Raw genomic sequence first — 18,796 nt, 5'->3', positions numbered from 1 at the left:
GACTGCCTCACAGATAAAATCACACGTGACACAAACACCGACAGTGTGGAATAAACAGTGTTTATGATGGAGAGAACAAACGTCACTCCTCTCCTTCAGGACGATCTTTGGAGTGCAGGGTAAAGAGTTTGGAGGAGGGAGAGAAAGAGAATTAACAGATAAAGAAAGGAACTAAGAGAGAAAGAAGGAAATGAAGGAATAAAGAAAAAAATGAAGAAAGAAAGAAAGGTAAGTAAGAAAATAGGAAGAAGAGACAGAAAAAGAGGAAGGATGGGAGAAAACAAAAAGAAGAAAAAAAAAGGGAGGTGAAGTGAGGAAGGAGATCAGAAAGAATGGACAGGTATAAAAGCAAAGAAGAAAGAAAGAAAGGACGAAAGAAGGAATTAAGGAAAAGAAAAAAAGAAAAATACACAAAGAAAAAAGGAAGGGAGAAAGGAAGAGCCCAAGACGAAAGGACAGAGAAAAAAAACTGAATGTAAGGAAACAAGAAAAAGAAAAGAAAAAGAAAAGAAAGAGCATTTCTGTTGCTCCATCTTTCCTTTTTTTCACTCCACTTTTGTCTCTCCTTCAAAAGAAAGGAAATAAGAAAGCAAGGAAATGAGGAAGGACGTAATTATGAAAAAGAGACAGAAAAAGGAAGGACAGGACAAGAAAAACGAGAGAAAGAAAGACAGAAAAGGGGACAGATAGGAGGGAGGAAGAAAGCAGGGGTGACAAACAAGAAAAAAGGACAGAAGAAGGAAAGAAACATAGAAAAGGAGGAATAGAAGTACAAATAAAAAGGAAGAAAGAATGAAAGAAAGAGGGAAGATTGTCAAACATGATTTTTCTTGATTTTTCAGTTTGTGTTTCCACTGTATGTCCTGCGCTTATGAGGACTTTACTGTAAGTTTATATAAACAAGTCCTTTTATCAGTATTACTGCCGACTGCTGTTATTGTTATTGTTATTGAAGCTGAATTTGAAACATGTCCTGTACGTTACATGTGAATCAGCCAGGCCAACCTTTCGAGTGGACGGCTTCATCACTCCAAGATCACTTTAAATGCAGAACCAGGTGTGACCACAAGAGGGCAGTGAGTGAGCTGCTGATTTAAACTGGCTCCACTCACCTGACAAAAGGTAGGAAATAACAGAGGATTGAAATGCTGACCGCTCATACATACAGTTGTATGGAAAAATGTACAAACGACGGATTTTTGTACTTTTTAGTGCACAATTTCTATTTATTTGCTGATCTGATTTTCACATATTTGGAAGCAAAAAAACCAAAATGTGCCTTAACTTTTGCACAGGGCACATGGTTTATATTCCCCAATATGTTAAATTGAGTGAACAAAGAGTAATTAAGCACTAAAATGTGCACAAGTGAGCTCTCTGTAGAGAAATCAAAGGGGTTCCCACTTTGGCATATGACTGCTGTCGGAAGAAAACCTCGTATCTCAATTTTTGACGTTTTTCAGTTTTTGACATAATCTGAAAAAGCCTGTTGTTCGTTACATTGTATGTAAATTTCATGATGAATGGACCAAATGAAATGGGCCAAAATGACTTGGAAACACGTCTGGTTCCACTGACTTCCATTAAAAGTGAAGTAGGTTTTTTCCTTCTCCTGTAAAGTTACCGTTTTGGAGATACAAGGTTTTGTTCTGACAGCAGCGATAGGACTGTATAAAAGTGTGCATTGCTAATTTAACATGAAATAATTCAGGGGGAACAACTTCAGTCAGAAATATTGCTGTTCTATTAAACAGGGCCACCAATAACACACCTGATTGGCTCAAATCCATCAATGAGGACACTAAAGTTTAACGAGGCACAAAGTGGTTCTGACGCTAGACTGCAGCTCAGGATTTTCCCACTCTGCACCTTTTCTGATCTTTAAAGACAACAAACTCTTAAAAACCATGGTTCTTCAAGGGTTCTTTTCGAAAAGGGTTCTTTATAGCACCTAAAAGGGTTCTTCTACTGTGACAAGCTTGACATCCTAACAATAGTAGAACCCTTTCTTGTGCTCTATAGAACCATACCCAAGATGTTCTCCATCAGTCTAAAAAACCATTTCACGATGCAGAAAAACACTATCATGCAAAGGGTTCTTTGAGTGTTCAGGGTTCTACATACAACCATAGAACCCTTGGAGAACCATCTTTTTAAAGACTGTAGGTAAAACCATTTGCTAGCTGAAAAAGCCATTTTTTGGAAAAATGGCTCTATATAGCACCGAAAAGGGTTCTGCTATTGTTACGACGTCAAGTTTGTCACAGTTGAAGAACCCGTTTTGGTGATCCACTGGACCATTTTCAAAAACAACAGCACGTCCTCCATCAATCTGAAGAACCATTTGCACGGTTCTTTGCATGGTGACACGGTTCTTCAGATTGATCTGGCATGTGGTTTTGAAAATTGTGCTATACAGCATAAAATATAGAACCCTTTTTTTTTTTTTTAAAGCTTCTATATAGAACCATCGACAGACACAACACGTTTCGAATCAATCTGAAGAACCACTACACCAGGCAAAGAACCATTTAAGCATGAAATCCAAATAGAACCATGGCTTTTACTTAAGAACCCTTAAGAATCCATCTTTTTTTATGAGTTTACTTTCTGACCTAAAAAACTGTCCTAAATGAGGCGTCCAGCAGTGACCCAGCATGTGCACAGATGGAGATGGACCTCTGCTGTACCTCTGATGGTTATCTCCGTCTGGAGCCGCTCGCTTTCTGAAGAGCCGTCTCACTTTGGCTCTGACTCTTTGTGGCGATCCTTTTCGAGCGGCGGAGGGTTTCGGTAGCGCTCTCGGAAGGACTCGGTGGAGCTTTCGTGGGCTTGGCCGCCTTGCGGGCTTTCGCTGTAGCCCGAGTTGCTTTTGATGCCTGCAGAGAGAGTAAATAGGAGCCATCAGTAAAGATACAAAGAGGTTTCTTTTAGGGCTGCACGATACTAATATAAAGCTGTTGGATATCACGATGACGACACGAGAACCAATAATAATGTCTCTCTGGGTGGATGTGACACAAGGGCAGACATTTCTGCAACGTGACAAAAATCGAACTAACCGCTCTTTAAAAAAAATCTAAGTACTAAATTACAAAAGCAACATTAACTATTCTTCAAAATAAAAAAAATTCAATACTAACAACTACTTACATCAGAACTGCAAGCATATTATTTGTTCACTGAAGGGCTAAAAACCAGTCGGCATTACCTCAAAAGCTTTTTCTCTAGCAATAACGCGAAATTGGGGCAAATCGGACTCCCCCACTTTTGAACAATGGGTAGAAATTGTTGGAGAAATTTATGTACTGAAAAAAATGACTTACCAGCTTCGACTGAGGGGAATAATTTTTGATAATAACTGGAGCAAATGGACAGTATACGACGTCACAGAAACAAACAAGGATGAATAAACCGGAATAAAAGAACTGTTAAACATACTGTAATCTTTAACACACAATCTTTCAACTTTCGGCAACCTTGGTGGATTTAATATTTTTATACTCTTATTTTGTTATGACATTATTACTGCTATCTTTTTTTTGTTATTATTTATATATTATTTTATTTATTTGATTTTTTTTTTTTTCCCTTTTCTTTCTTCCGTTAAGGACACGGAGATCTTTAGTACTATGGATGTTATAATTATCATTTGTATTTGTGTCTTTAATTCTTTAAAATGCTTTTTGTGCATATTGTGAAAAATAAATCTAAATAAACACTTAAGTATCAAAAAAAATGTTTCTCTAAAGGCTACAAACCAAATAAATACATATTCATATTTTATATAGGAACACAAAACAAATACATACTCCTGTTTCATTTCATCTTTTTGTTTAGGTATTAAATAAATAGTGTGGTGTCAGACATGCCAGTTGTATTTAGTTTAAAAATAACACTGTTCTTGCTTTTGGTTGAGTGTAGTTGGGTCTCGTGTTCTTAGTTGTTTCCAGATGTTTATTTTGAAGGACTTTGGGGGGCATAAGGTAGTGGACTTTAGTACTTGAGCTGACCATCAGAAAAAGAGTAGAGCCTGAGCAGCCTGTGTGCTGCATGTTTTCCCCTTTGCTGCGACTGTTTTTAGTTGAATTTCCATTAAAATTGTAGTTAAGTGTCCATTAAAGCTGAGTTATGGGAACATTTTAAGGTCTCAGTGTGTGTTTTGTAGTTGAAAGTGTCAGTTAAAGCTGACTTATGGGGACATTTTAAGGTCTCAGTGTGTGTTTTGTAGTTGAATGTGTCAATTGAAGCTGACTTATGGGGACATTTTAAGGTCTCAGTGTGTGTTTTGTAGTTGAATGTGTCAAAGCTGACTTATGGGGACATTTTAAGGTCTCAGTGTGTGTTTTGTAGTTGAATGTGTCCATTAAAGCTGAGTTATAGGGACATTTTAAGGTCTCAGTGTGTGTTTTGTAGTTGAATGTGTCAATTAAAGCTGACTTATGGGGACATTTTAAGGTCTCAGTGTGTGTTTTGTAGTTGAATGTTCATTAAAGCTGACTTATGGGGACAATTTAAGGTCTCAGTGTGTGTTTTGTAGTTGAATGTGTCAATTAAAGCTGACTTATGGGGACATTTTAAGGTCTCAGTATGTGTTTTGTAGTTCAATGTGTCAATTAAAGCTGACCTATGGGGACATTTTAAGGTCTCAGTGTGTGTTTTGTAGTTGAATGTGTCAATTAAAGCTGAGTTATAGGGACATTTTAAGGTCTCAGTGTGCGTTTTGTAGTTGAATGTGTCAATTAAAGCTGACTTATTGGGACATATTAAGGTCTCAGTGTGTGTTTTGTAGTTGAATGTTCATTAAAGCTGACTTATGGGGACATTTTAAGGTCTCAGTGTGTGTTTTGTAGTTGAATGTTCATTAAAGCTGACTTATGGGGACATTTTAAGGTCTCAGTGTGTGTTTTGTAGTTGAATGTTCATTAAAGCTGACTTATGGGGACATTTTAAGGTCTCAGTGTGTGTTTTGTAGTTGAATGTTCATTAAAGCTGACTTATGGGGACATTTTAAGGTCTCAGTGTGTGTTTTGTAGTTGAATGTTCATTAAAGCTGACTTATGGGGACATTTTAAGGTCTCAGTGTGTGTTTTGTAGTTGAATGTTCATTAAAGCTGACTTATGGGGACATTTTAAGGTCTCAGTGTGCGTTTTGTAGTTGAATGTTCATTAAAGCTGACTTATGGGGACATTTTAAGGTCTCAGTGTGCGTTTTGTAGTTGACTGTTCATTAAAGCTGACTTATGGGGACATTTTAAGGTCTCAGTGTGTGTTTTGTAGTTGACTGTTCATTAAAGCTGACTTATGGGGACATTTTAAGGTCTCAGTGTGTGTTTTGTAGTTGACTGTTCATTAAAGCTGACTTATGGGGACATTTTAAGGTCTCAGTGTGTGTTTTGTAGTTGACTGTTCATTAAAGCTGACTTATGGGGACATTTTAAGGTCTCAGTGTGTGTTTTGTAGTTGAATGTTCATTAAAGCTGACTTATGGGGACATATTAAGGTCTCAGTGTGTGTTTTGTAGTTGAATGTTCATTAAAGCTGACCTATGGGGACATTTTAAGGTCTCAGTGTGTGTTTTGTAGTTGAATGTTCATTAAAGCTGACTTATGGGGACATTTTAAGGTCTCAGTGTGTGTTTTGTAGTTGACTGTTCATTAAAGCTGACTTAAGGGGACATTTTAAGGTCTCAGTGTGTGTTTTGTAGTTGAATGTTCATTAAAGCTGACTTATGGGGACATTTTAAGGTCTCAGTGTGTGTTTTGTAGTTGACTGTTCATTAAAGCTGACTTATGGGGACATATTAAGGTCTCAGTGTGTGTTTTGTAGTTGAATGTGTCAATTAAAGCTGACTTATGGGGACATATTAAGGTCTCAGTGTGTGTTTTGTAGTTGAATGTTCATTAAAGCTGACTTATGGGGACATTTTAAGGTCTCAGTGTGTGTTTTGTAGTTGACTGTTCATTAAAGCTGACTTATGGGGACATTTTAAGGTCTCAGTGTGTGTTTTGTAGTTGAATGTGTCAATTAAAGCTGACTTATGGGGACATATTAAGGTCTCAGTGTGCGTTTTGTAGTTGAATGTTCATTAAAGCTGACTTATGGGGACATGTTAAGGTCTCAGTGTGTGTTTTGTAGTTGAATGTTCATTAAAGCAGAGTTATGGGAACATTTTAAAGTAGGCTATAGACAACTCCAAAGAAAAAGTGTGGACACAACAGTACAGCCCAAACTGATAAATCTGATAAATTTTTGTTTATGTTATGTACCTTTGAAGAAAAAAAATGTCGGCCAATATATTGGATATTTCAGTTTTTAAATCCTCAAATATCAAAATCGGTATTGTCTTAAAAATCCTGTATCGGTCAGGCTCTATATTTCAGACTCTCGTAATATTAAATGATCATTAAATGATGAGACATAAGCAATGAATGTATTCGAGTCTGATCCGCTGTCGAAAAAAATGCAGAAACGGTCTGTAAAGAAAGCAAAGAGACCTGTGTTTCTGGTGGCTGAAGATTTTGCTCAGTCTGTCCAACCGTGTGCAACTAAGGAAGAGAAAAAAAAACAACAAAAAAAAAAAACATATTTTTGCATATTATTTATAGAACACACCCAAAAAGAGTTTTTAATATCTGCATACAACTGCACCTCGACTGTGCTCATATCTGTTGAGGCTTTTTCCTTTGGAGGTTTTCCTTTTGCAGGCATTTTTTCCTTCGCAGGAGCCTTCTCCTTGGGGGCCTTCTCCTTGGGGGCCTTCTCCTTGGGGACCTTCTCCTTGGGGACCTTCTCCTTGGGGACCTTCTCCTTGGGGACCTTCACAACACCATCAGCAAGACTGGCTGTGGCTTTAGCCGTTCTGGGGGCCTTGTGGGCTCTCTCTGCAACCCGAGACACTTTTGGGGCCTCCTAACAGAATCAACATGACAACCCAGTGGTCAGTAATGAGGATACAGTATGGACATACTGGGCTTATTTCACTCTTGACTGTCAAAGTAATTTAATGTAAAAACACTTTCATCCAAGTACCCTTGGACCATTTCCATTACTCCATTCATCATGAAATGATGAAAATAACACGGTGTAAAGGCCAACTTGCATTTTATTTAAATAAAAAAACAAAACATTCTAGCATGTATGTCACCGGTGACACTGAAAGCTGTTTAAAATGTATGTTTATTATTTTATTCTTATTTTTATAAGATATCTTTATGATCTTGTCTCTTAAAATAATAAAAATACATTTCAAATTCTCTTATTTTTATGAAGTATCTGTACTATCTTGTGTCTTATTTTTATAAGGCATCTTAATTATGTTGTCTCTTATGTTGATAAGACAACTTTATTATCTTGTCTCTTATTTTGATAAGGTATCTGTATCATCTTGCCTCTTATTTTTATAAGGTATATTTATCATCATGTTTATGATAAACGTCTATATTATCTATTGCCTTGTTCTTTAATTCTAATTAAAAATTAACTAGAAAGTAGAGTTAAAAAAATGCATTACTGTGTCTGATCCAATCGTACCAATGCAACACACACCACAACCGATGGTGCTAAGCATTTCAGTAGGCAGCATTCTACTGGCATCCACCAAACCCAGATTTGTCCTTCAGCCTGCCAGATAGTGAAGCGTGATTCATCACTCCAGAGAACACATTTCCACAGAGTCTAGTGGCTTTGCGCTTTACACCACTGCAGCTGACACTTGGCATTGTGTGTAGTGATCTTAGCGGAGTGTGCATAAAAACTCATTCTATAAAGCTCCCAATGCAATATTGTGCTGATGTTGCTTATAGAAACAGCTCTGTGGTGAGTGATGCAACAGAGTATACCATGTGCTTCAGCATTTAATATGAATTTGCATGGTGTATACGCTGAGCTGTAGCTGCTCCTAAACACTCCCATTTCGCAATAGCACTTACAGTTGTCTAGGGCAGATCTAGCAGGACAGAAATTGCACTGACTTGTGGCAAAGGTGGCATCCTATGACAGTGATACATTTAAATCACTGAGCTCTTCAGGACAACTAATTATACTACCAATGTTTATCTATGGAGATTGCATGTCTATGTACTTGATTTTGTACACCTGTTAGCAATGGGTGTGACAATAATCTGCACTCAGTAAATAGGAGTGGTTTCTACATGCTTTCGGCCACGTTGTGTATTTTGATTGATCAACGACATTTGGGTCGATGGGGAAATTAGATTAAATGAACCAAAAAGGGAACACACTAACCTCTGTCTCTGGAGGCTGGACATTTTGGTCTACGGGTTCTATCTTCGATTCATGAGCCCTCATCTAACACAAGGAAAATAACCGCATGTATAATCTTAACTGAAATGCTGCATTTATCAGGCTTTATGGTAAAATATTGTACATAACTGCACCTTGCTCGTGCTCGACGCCTTTGGGGTTTTTTCCTTAGCGGGTTTCGGAGCACTGGAAGCTGTTTGAGCTTTTCCAGTTCTGGAGGCCTTGCGAGCTCTTCCCGTTGGTTGAGCTGTCTTTGAGGACACCTGAAAGACAAAAAAAAACTCCTTTTGGTTTATGTGGTGTTTTTTTTCCTCCTTGCACATTCCTTCATGTAAAATAAATAAATAAATAAATAAATAAATAAATCATCACTCATTAGGAAACAAACCTGAGCACAACCCAAGCCTGATGTTGTACATGACAAATTGTTCCAACTCAATATCTTGATGGTGCCAGTCTAGCACGGGCTGTTTGCAACAACTATTATTTTCATTTTTCCTATTTTTTTTATTTATTTTTAAGCCATAAAAAATGTGACCACTGACCTCTTTCTCAGACAGCTGGGCTTTTAACTCTGTCAGTTCCATTCTCAGGACCTCTATGTTTGCCTGGAAAGGAAAAAAAAAACACTACTGTCTGGTTCTGAACGGAACGGAACCCTGAGGATTTAACACTATTTGGGTGCAGCTGTCACCTTGACTATGTTGATGTTCTTCTGGCAATGGTCCATTTCCTTCATAGCCAGCTCCTCCCTCTCTCTAGAAGAAAATGTCGAAATTGTGCTTTCCAGGATAATAAATAACACAGAGACTTTTTCTAAATGCCCAACTGGAAGCTTTCTCTGCACTAACGCATCTTCTTGAAGCTAACCATCAACCTGTTCTCAAGCTCAGTCAGGTAGTTTACAGCTAAAACCACATGGCTCTGCAATACAGATATGATCAACTTCACCATATCATTTGATTAGTGTATTATAACCAATAATTAACAAACTCATTGCTAAAACTCAGAGTACTACTTTGATTGAAAGTCATTCCGAGTGGTTTGGTATGAAAAGATCCAGTTTAGAGAGAGCCAGAATTGTTCACAGTGCTAGTTAAGAGGCAAAATATTCCCCTCTAAAAACATTTTTCATATTTTCCAATTTTTTGCCATCATTACAATTCCAAATAAATCTCAGAAGACATGTAAGTCCACTGCTGGTTTTGGATAGGACATAAAATGGCTATATTTGTGTTGGACATGACCCCTGGTTCCTATCACCACCACTGTAAAGGAATCAGAGTTTCTCTAAAATGGAGCAATTCAACACTAAATGCCTTTGTTTACATCTCTTCTCAAGAAATTCTGAAAAAACTGTTGAATTCAGCTTTATGTGTTAAGGCCTACTTAATTGTAAAGGAGGAGACTGGTCACTGGTTGAACTATGAATGGGAAAGCTTGTAATACTCAACATTTGTCTGTTTATGCCCATCAATATAATGAGCCAATCAGCTTGCTGCTTAAGCTGCAAATGAGAAGTCTAGTCTTGTATGAGTGGAAACAACTGCCTGGGGTCACCGCCAACATGGCAGTCAAGTGGGCAGACTCCTATAAGGACTTTTTCTCTCCCCATCTGCCCAATAAAAGCAGCACAGCACCACCTAGTGAATTAAACTACCAACTGTTCAAAGTTAAACTTCTCTTCCTAAGACCAAACTGAGGAACAGAACAGCATAATTATTTTATCGAAAAGGCAACCCCATTTCCAAAAAAGTTAGGATGCTGTGCAGAATGTAAATAAAAACACAATGCAACGATGTGCAAATCAAGTAAACCACATTTTTAAAGGAAAACACTACAAAGACAACAAATCAAACGTTAAAACTGAGACATTTTATTGCTTTTTGAAAAATACATGCCCATTTTGAATTTGATGTCAACAACATGTTTCAAAGAAGTTGGGCCGGGGGCCTGTTTACCGCTGTGTTTCATCACCTCTTCTTTTAACAATGCTCTGTAAGCGTTTGGGAACTGAGGACACACTGCTGTAGTTTTGAAAGTGAATTCTTTTCTCATTCTTATTTGATACAGGATTTCAGCTGCTCATCATTTCGGGGTCTCCTTTGTTGTATTTTTCATCTCATAAAGCATCAAATGTTTTCAGTGGTGACAGGTCAGGACTTCAGGCAGGTCCGTTTAGCGCCCCATTAATGGTGCCTTCAAAGATGTGCACATCACCCATGCCATGCACACTAATGCACCCCTATACCATCATGAACACTGGCTTTTGAACTGTGTACTGAAAACAAGCTGAGTTGTCTTTAGCTTCTAGGACAGAGTGTCCATGGTTTCCAAAAATAATTTCAGACCACAAGACACTTTCCATTTGGGCTCAGTCTATTTTAAATGAGCTCAGGCCCAGAGAAGGTGGCAGCATTTCTGGATCATGTTTATATTTGGTTTCTGCTTTGCATTTTTGAGTTTTAACCTGCATCAAGTTCTTTGATGATTTCTGTAGAGAAACCTTGTTCTTGAATTGTTGCACCATTTGATCATGCAATCTTTCACAGAGTGGTGAACCCCTTCTCATCTTTACTTCTTAAAGACTCAGTAGGGAGAGAATTGAGCATCCTGACACCCTGGTGGATAAAGCTGTCCCCCAGTCGGCTGGTCCTGGCCGGAAGACTCCACAGTCTCCTTCCTGATGGCAGCAGGCTGAAGAAGCTTTGTAGTGGGTGAGTGTGATCACCTGCCATGCAGAGGGCTTTCCAGGTGAGACGGGAGCTGTATCTCTCTTGGAGGGAGGGGAGGAAGGTGCCACCGATCTTCTCAGCAGCTCTCACGATGGGCTGGAGTGTCTTACAACAGGACATGGTGGAGGTGCCATACAACACGGTGATGCAGCTGGTCAGGATGCTCTCGATGGTACCTCTGTAGAAGGTGCACATGATGGGGGCTGGGGCTCTGGCTCTTCTCAGTATAGGCACTGATGAGCCCTTCTGGCCAGTGATGCTATGCTGCTGGCCCAGGAGAGGTCCTCTGTGATGTGCACGTCCAGGAACTTGGTTCAACCTCTCCACAGCAGCACTGTTGCTGCACCGTGCTGGGTGCATGTTCTCCTGAAGTCCACAACGTCTTCTCAATGTTCAGATGGAGATGTTGTGCCTACACTGCAAGGCCAGGCGGCTCAACTCGCTCCTGTAGTTTGTCTCATCGTTGTTGCTGATGAGACCCACCACAGTCATGTCGTCCGCGAACTTGATGAAGAGGTTGGAGCTGTGCAAGTGTCCCAGTTTTTTTGGAAATGGAGTCGTACTTCAAAAGAGCGTTATTGATTCAAAACAAAAAATTGTTTTTGACAGTTATTGCTATACCACCCAGGCTTGAGAACACTAAGTCCCTTCAGGACTGGACTTCAGCATCACTGCTGCATTCACAACCAGCGGACTCACATGGTAGGTTTGGTACCTGATCTCCTGAGCTTTGGCCACTTCTCTCTTGAGATGGTCGACTGCCGAGGTTTCTTCATGGATGGCATGCTGCACATCCCCCAGCTGGAGCTGCGAAAGCAGAGCTTTATCTCCCAAACCTTCCAGCTGATTAGGAGAACAGGAACGCAGGCGAACATCTCGACACAGCTGCAACAGACGCTCACAGGACAGAGTCTATAATGCAGAAGTGAGCATCACAACACTGTTGATATTGCCTATATTATGCACATTACACATAAAAAAATGAAGCAACAATAAGCATACCAGTGTTTTTTTCCACTGATGTGGTGGTGGTGTGTTAGTGTGTGCTGCGCTGGTGTAAGTGGATCAGATACAGCAGTGCTGTTGAAGCTTAAACACCTCAGTGTCGTTGCTGGACCGGGAACCAAACCTATCCAGCCAAAGTTAACAACATCTGTGACCACAGATGAAGGACTAGAGGATGACCAACACAAACTGTGCAGCAGCAGATGAGCTACTGCCTCTGACTTTACAAGGTAGGAGTGTCTAATAGAGTGGACAGTGAGTGGACAGTCAGAGTTTAAAAACTCCAGCAGCACTGCTGTGCCTGATCCACTCTTACCAGCACAACATATATTAACACACCACCACCACGTCAATGTTACTGTGGTGCTGAGAATGATTCACCATGCAAATAGTACCTGCTCTGTGAGAGTCCATGGGGGTCCTGACCACTGAAGAACAGGGTAAAGTATGCAGAGTTTTCCATTATATATTTACACCTTCTTCTGCGAGTTTATTGGCTGGTTGCAGAGCAGAAATCCAATTACAGCCTGACTTATTTAGACCCGGAGTTTTCTATTATCTGATTACTCAAGTGTACGTAAACAGGAACAAATCACTGACAAAATCAGATTTTCCAATTTTCCAACACACTCACTGTTAAGACATTAGCATTATTTTGAATCCAACAGCCAATGGGAACAACAAAGTAGTACATTCTTGCCTAATCAGAGAAGCTTCACGGAGCGAGAGCCGTCACATGAACACATTTCCAGGAACACAGTCGCATGGTTTTGACGAGAGGAACGGGATACTCACTCCCCCTTTACACTGGCAACAGAGACTGAACACAATGACCATATCTTACCTTCGAAAGCTCGGTCTGAAGCTTGTCTCGAGAAGCGATGGTCAGCTCCAGCCTCTGAGTCTCCGTCTTCAGAGTCTTCAACACCTCACTCAACTCTTGCTGTAAAGAGAGGAATGATTTATTTCTGTTAAGTCATTTGGAACGATGGAACACAGAGAGAATGGAGTTTCATTCCCTGGTCATTCTTACATGAACGGATGTTCCCCCACCCCTAGGGAACAAACGACCAGACAGGTACGTCAAAAAAGAGAAGATTAATTTTTAATTTCGTTTCATTTCGCTGGCGGCACAATTACTCAGATAATAATACATGCAAATTTGGGCTCTAAGAGTTTGCCATTTTAATTTATCATTAAAGGGTGCATCAGAGAAGAAATGTGTGGAGAATCTAACAACAGTAAAGTTAACTCAGTTTACATGTGCATGAAAAAAGCAAGTAAAGTATCTTTACTAACTGCTGTTAAGGCCTGTATGATCCTTGATAATCGTGTAGTCAGTTTCACGTTCGCAAACGTGGTTATATTGAGTTACTAGTTTGTAGCTGCTGTAATCAGCGCTTAGTCGTTAGCATTGTGTTTACGTGTTTACACTGAGCAGATGACGTTATTGTCGTTTTTACTTGTTCATTTTATAGCTGTGGACCCTGTCCCACACATACACATGCCGTCCAATTGATGCTGCAGCCTTTGATTATAAATGAAGAAAGTTTATCTGCCACCTTGATCTCGGATCTACACCTAGAGTACAGTAGTACAGAAACATCCTTACCCCTGCTTTTTAAGTTCTATTAATTTTAAGGTAAAAATGACCAAAAATGTCTGTTGTACACCATCAGGGAAAAAATTGTTGCTCTCGAAACACAACCTTGTATCTCCCAAACGGTAACTTTACAGGAGAAGGAAAAACATGCTTTACTTTTAATGTAAGTCAATGGAACCAGACATCTTTTCCAATAATTCTGGGACGCTTCTTTTGGTCCATTCATCATAAAAATTATGCACAAAGTAAAGTGTAACAGGCATTTGCAAACTGTGTCAAAAATTGAGATACAAGGTTTTGTTCTGACAGCAGCGATTTCCTGTATAAATACAGCTTTGTTCCCCAAGATACAATGTAAATACACCCTTAGCAATGGTCTTAAGCCTCAACTTTGTATGTTAAATGAGTTTTAATGGTACACTACATCAACCTCCCAGGTGAAGAGGACAAATCTGTACCTTTTTATAAGCTAATGTTTCTAAATTGAAAAACAAAGTAAAATCGTGGAGTCAAGATGAAGAATATGGAATCAGTGCTCATATGGCCCCCGTATAGACACTGCACTGATTGTTTGGACCTTTTAGAAGTTTTTTAAGTTCTGCTGGTAGTTTTTCAGGCTCTAAATGACCTTAAAGCTCCTGTACACCTCAGAATGTCTCTCTGTTTATGTTCCAGGACGTGATCTTAGATTTGAAGGTACTGGGCTTCTGCAAATACTTTCCGCAAAGCAGAGAAAACATGAAGAGATTCTGTTATGCTTCTAAACTGAGGAAATCTTCTTTTATTAGTTAATTAGATTTGAGGATTTTATCTTCTCAGTGCTCACTTTTAATGACATATGAAAATGTATCTCTTTAACTTTACAGTCATTATATTATGTGGTTTACAGTTAATACTCATACTGTCGTCGATTACTGTGAAGCTTTATCAACTGTCTGTAATGCAGAGGCATCAAACTGCTCAGCCTCCCTGGGAAAGTTTATGCCAAGGTTCAGTAAATGAGACTCCGACCGATCATCGATTGAGGAGGAACAATGCAGATTTCATCCCAGCCATGGAACAATGGACCAGCTTTTCACCCTCTTGCAGACTGTTGAGGGAGCATGGGAGTTTGCCAACCCCATCTACATGTGTTTCATGGATTCAGAGAAGGCTTACAACCATGTTCCCTGAGATATCTTGTGGGATGTCCTCCGGGAATATGGGGTGCCAGGGCCACTGCTCCGGGCCACTCAACCTCTGTACACCCAGAGTGAGAGTTGTGTTCATATACTCGACATTAAGTCAAGCTGGATTCCTCCCGGTGAGGGCTTACCAGGCACGGCCTACTGGGACAAGACCCCGGGGTCACCTTAGGACCCGCTGGAGGGATAATATCTCCAAGTTGGCATGGGAGCGGCTCAGGGTCCCCTGGAATGAGCTGGAGGAAGTTGCGGGGGACAAGGTTGTCTGGGATTCTCTGCTTTCATTACAATACACCGCTGAGATAAATAGCTTTTAAGAAAATACTTTAAGAGAAAAACCTTTTTAAAAACAACAGGAAAGACATCTGAAAGGCATTCACTCCCATCTAAGCTGGACAGTCAGCAAAGCATCTCCAAAGCCATCCTCTTTGCATACCTGCAGTTGCTGGACCCGTTTCTGCTGCTTGGCCTGGTAGACAAACTCCAGATCTGCGTCCGTCCACTGGTAGCCCTGCATGCCCTGGATGAAGGCGTCAGGGTCAGCGTCCCCCATCTTCGCTGGATATCCGCGCATGCAAGACATGTAGTGAACACAAATGCAGACTTTATAATTACTGCTGCTACAAAGTTTTTCCCATGTATGATATAAAGTGCCAGAAGCCACTTAAGTCCCATTTGCTCAGGAGGTCTGCTGTTTATTATGCCACGTAATTCCCATTCTCCATTCCTGGAAAGCCACGGCACTGCACAGGTCCAAAACACCTAATTTCATTCAAGAACTGTCCTAACCGTGCTCTGCCCACAAATGTCTTCTTTCAAATTTTGCTTTTATGCTAATGCTAGTTCAATTTTGTAAACAAAAAAAAAGAAGCATATCCATTTTTTGGGAAGGGGCTGGAACGTTAGGTGTAGTGCACAAGGCTTCCAGTTAGTTGAGAGGTGCAACTCATTTAGTACGTACTTTAACAAAGACGTTGCTTCAAGGGTTCTTTCGGAAAGGCAATGCTTCTATTTAGAACCACGAGTTCTATAGGTGGGCGAAGTTTAAGTGATAGAACACGAGAGGGAGTGCGTTATCACCAAATACCATCACGACTGTGATTTAGTTGCCATAGATCATGACAGCCGTGATGTTATTCATGATAACACACTCCTTTCCTCAACATGCAACTTGTTGTTATGTCAGAGTAACGGGTTCCGTTCACTCGCTGCACAGTCTGCAGTAAGCTTTGCCTTCTGAAGTACAGACTGAGCCAAAAACTGCCGCAATATCAGGTTCGGCTCAGTTTTAATACTGATCTGAAAAAAAGTGACAATGTTGTTTTGTTCCAGCCGGTCTGTAACTCTGAAAAACAGAGAGATGGGTCCACATTCTCGACCGCTACTTTAGATTTTAGCATGACACTGAGCTCCAGCCTCCCCTCTTCAGCACCCTACGTCCACCTTCTACAGAGCTTTGTGCTACACAGACAGCAGGAAAAAAGGCACCTGATGCTGACGTGATGCTGGACCTGCGAATCGATTTCCTCTCCTCCTTCACAGCAGGACTCAGTACTCCATCTGGCCTGAAGGGGGCGCTCCCCTGAATTAAAATATTGAGAAAATTTATTGAATTGTTTGGTAAATCACTCGTCAAAGCAAAACTCTAATTTGTGGCTACAATATAGTAACTCCTGGACTCATCATAAACATTCTTGGCTTCTATATATTAATTTATGGCATCATTATAGTAATTTGTGGCCTCAATATATTCTTCTGTGGCATATTAATTTGTGGCATCAATATAGCAATTCGTGGCCTCAATATATTCTTCTGTGGACTATATTAATTTGTGGTCTCAATATAGTAAGCTGTGGCCTCAAAAAGTAATTTGTGGCTGCAATATCGTAACTCCAGGCCTCATTATAAACATTCTTGGTCTTTATATATTAATTAGTGGCATCAATATAGTAAATGGTATCCACAATATAGTAACTTGCGTCCTCAATCTATTATTTTGTCGCCTCAATATAGTATGTCATGGTCTAAATATAGTAAATTGTGGCCGCAATACATTAATGTGCGGAAATCTGTGATCTCAATATAGCAACCTGTGGCCACAATCTATTGTTTTGTGGCCTTAATATAGTCATTTGTGGCCACACTAGTAACTCGTGGCCCCAACATAGTAAAATGCGGCCACAATCTGTGGTCTCACTACAGAAATCTGCGATCTCAACATAGTAACTTGTGGCCTCAACCTATTATTTTTTGGCCTCAATATAGTAATTTCAGGCCACAATATAGCAACTCATGGACTCAATATACTAATTTGTGGCCTCAACATAGTAATTTGTTGCCTCAAAGTAGTAAATTGTGGCCTCAACATAGTAAAATGTGGCCACAATATATTCATCTGTGGTCTCACTACAGAAATCTGCGATCTCAACATAGTAACTTGTGGATTCAACCTATTATTTTGTGTCCTCAATATAGTAATTTCAGGCCACAATATAGCAACTCATGGACTTAATATGCTAATTTGTGGCCTCAATATAGTAATCTGTGGTCTCAAAGTAGTAAATTGTGGCCTCAAAGTAGTAAATTGTGGCCTCAACATAGTAAATCATGTTACCTTAGGGACTCCATACTTATAGACCACTAAATTTTTTACATTTAATCTTTTGTAGTGTTTGTTTGTTTGTTTGTTTTTGCACCAGTCTTACTTCACAGGTGCTCACATCTCTCCCGCTTTAGCTTCAGCATTTTATTTCAGACTAAAACAGATGAACACAGGCCACAGCTCAGCTCAGCCCCGCCGCTGACAGACCTCAGACAGAAGCTCTGATGAGCTCAGCTGGATTCTCACTTCTCCTGGCGCCGTCGTGTGTCTGACCCACCTCTGCCGGAGTGTCCTCCTCATCCTTTATTCGGCTGTCGGTGTCCCCGCTCCTCCGGCGGGGCTGTGGGGTCGGTGTTGACGGTGGAGTTCGCTGCAGTTGCCTGCCGGCGGGGATGATGTTTAAACGCTTATTCTCTAATTTCACACTCCCGGACTCCATCGCAGCTCCTTCCCTTCGGCTGCGCCGCGTAGCCTAGCGTGCAGTAACAACAACGGCGCGGGGGCCTTCCTCGGGTCACGACATATATTTAGTTCATTTTTCCTTTACGAGGTCCTGTTTAAGGCCTGTTTTGAGAGGAAAACCTGACCGAGAAAACTTTGGAACCGGGGAAAAATGACAACACTTTAAAGGCGCTACACTGACTTTCCTAGCGCCGTGAATGGGGCAGTTACATGTACTGTCCGCTAGATGTCGCTGCAGCGCCGTAAAAAAAAACACCATTCCTTTCTCGCTGTTTTCTCTCTTTTATCGATTTTCACCTTTTTCTCGCCTTCTTCTTCTTTATCTCCATTCTGTACTTCTCTTTCTTCTTCATTTTTCACTATTTCTCAGCCTTAATGGAGCGTCGTTCTCCAATCGCAAGAGCTGCAGTTTTTCAAAATCATAGTTCACTTTATCAACAACACTGTCTGAAGTTTTAATTGGGAGAAATTGAACATTATAACACAGAGCATCTGAACGGCCTGTAGCTGAGTTTGTGGTTGGTTAGTGTAGTGGGTAACACCTCTGCCTTCTACACTGTAGACTGGGGTTCAATCCTGGGCAAACACCCTACACTATACCAATAAGAGTCCTTGGGCAAGACTCCTAACACCGCCTTCGCCTACTTGTGTGAAATTGATCAAATTGTAAGTCGCTCTGGATAAGAGCGTCAGCCAAATTCTATAAGTGTAAGTTAGACCAATCAGAAGCAACCGAACCTCCATGTGTTGTGACATCACAACCACATCTAACTGGGAGTCTGGACCACTAAATTCAGGGGTCAAGCCAGAAATCAAGGGGGGTACTCTTGTCTTCTTGGCCAAGAAAGTAGTCCTGAACTTATTATTTATATATATATATATATATATATATATATATATATATATATATATATATAAAGTAATGACAAGTTAAAATTCA

The 18,796-nt window shown here is 40.2% G+C and overlaps 1 protein-coding gene across 2 annotated transcripts in view; it reads right to left on the bottom strand.

Moving 5' to 3' along the window:
• Positions 1-18,062, bottom strand: part of si:dkeyp-34c12.1 (uncharacterized protein LOC570187 homolog) — a 36,202-nt gene extending 18,140 nt beyond the window's left edge. Inside the window, exons 1-12 of one of the 2 annotated variants that reach the window (XM_017713200.2) lie at positions 17,672-18,062; positions 16,281-16,374; positions 15,229-15,350; positions 12,850-12,948; positions 11,716-11,912; positions 8,960-9,023; positions 8,811-8,873; positions 8,400-8,528; positions 8,248-8,310; positions 6,652-6,912; positions 6,498-6,548; positions 2,691-2,879 (exon numbers count right to left, since the gene is read on the bottom strand). In XM_017713200.2, coding sequence (XP_017568689.2) covers positions 2,700-2,879; positions 6,498-6,548; positions 6,652-6,912; positions 8,248-8,310; positions 8,400-8,528; positions 8,811-8,873; positions 8,960-9,023; positions 11,716-11,912; positions 12,850-12,948; positions 15,229-15,350; positions 16,281-16,374; positions 17,672-17,833 — 1,485 coding nt within the window. In that variant the 5' untranslated portion in view covers positions 17,834-18,062 and the 3' untranslated portion in view covers positions 2,691-2,699. The remainder of the gene's footprint in view (positions 1-2,690; positions 2,880-6,497; positions 6,549-6,651; positions 6,913-8,247; positions 8,311-8,399; positions 8,529-8,810; positions 8,874-8,959; positions 9,024-11,715; positions 11,913-12,849; positions 12,949-15,228; positions 15,351-16,280; positions 16,375-17,671) is intronic. The other variant, XM_017713201.2, reaches the window with a different exon arrangement.
• Positions 18,063-18,796: the final 734 nt, after the last annotated feature.

The sequence above is a fragment of the Pygocentrus nattereri genome, chromosome 25 (genome assembly GCF_015220715.1).
Source record: "Pygocentrus nattereri isolate fPygNat1 chromosome 25, fPygNat1.pri, whole genome shotgun sequence".
NCBI lineage: Eukaryota > Metazoa > Chordata > Actinopteri > Characiformes > Serrasalmidae > Pygocentrus > Pygocentrus nattereri.
Note: the sequence above shows the minus strand (reverse complement) of the source record. Positions and strands in the feature narration are given on the sequence as shown.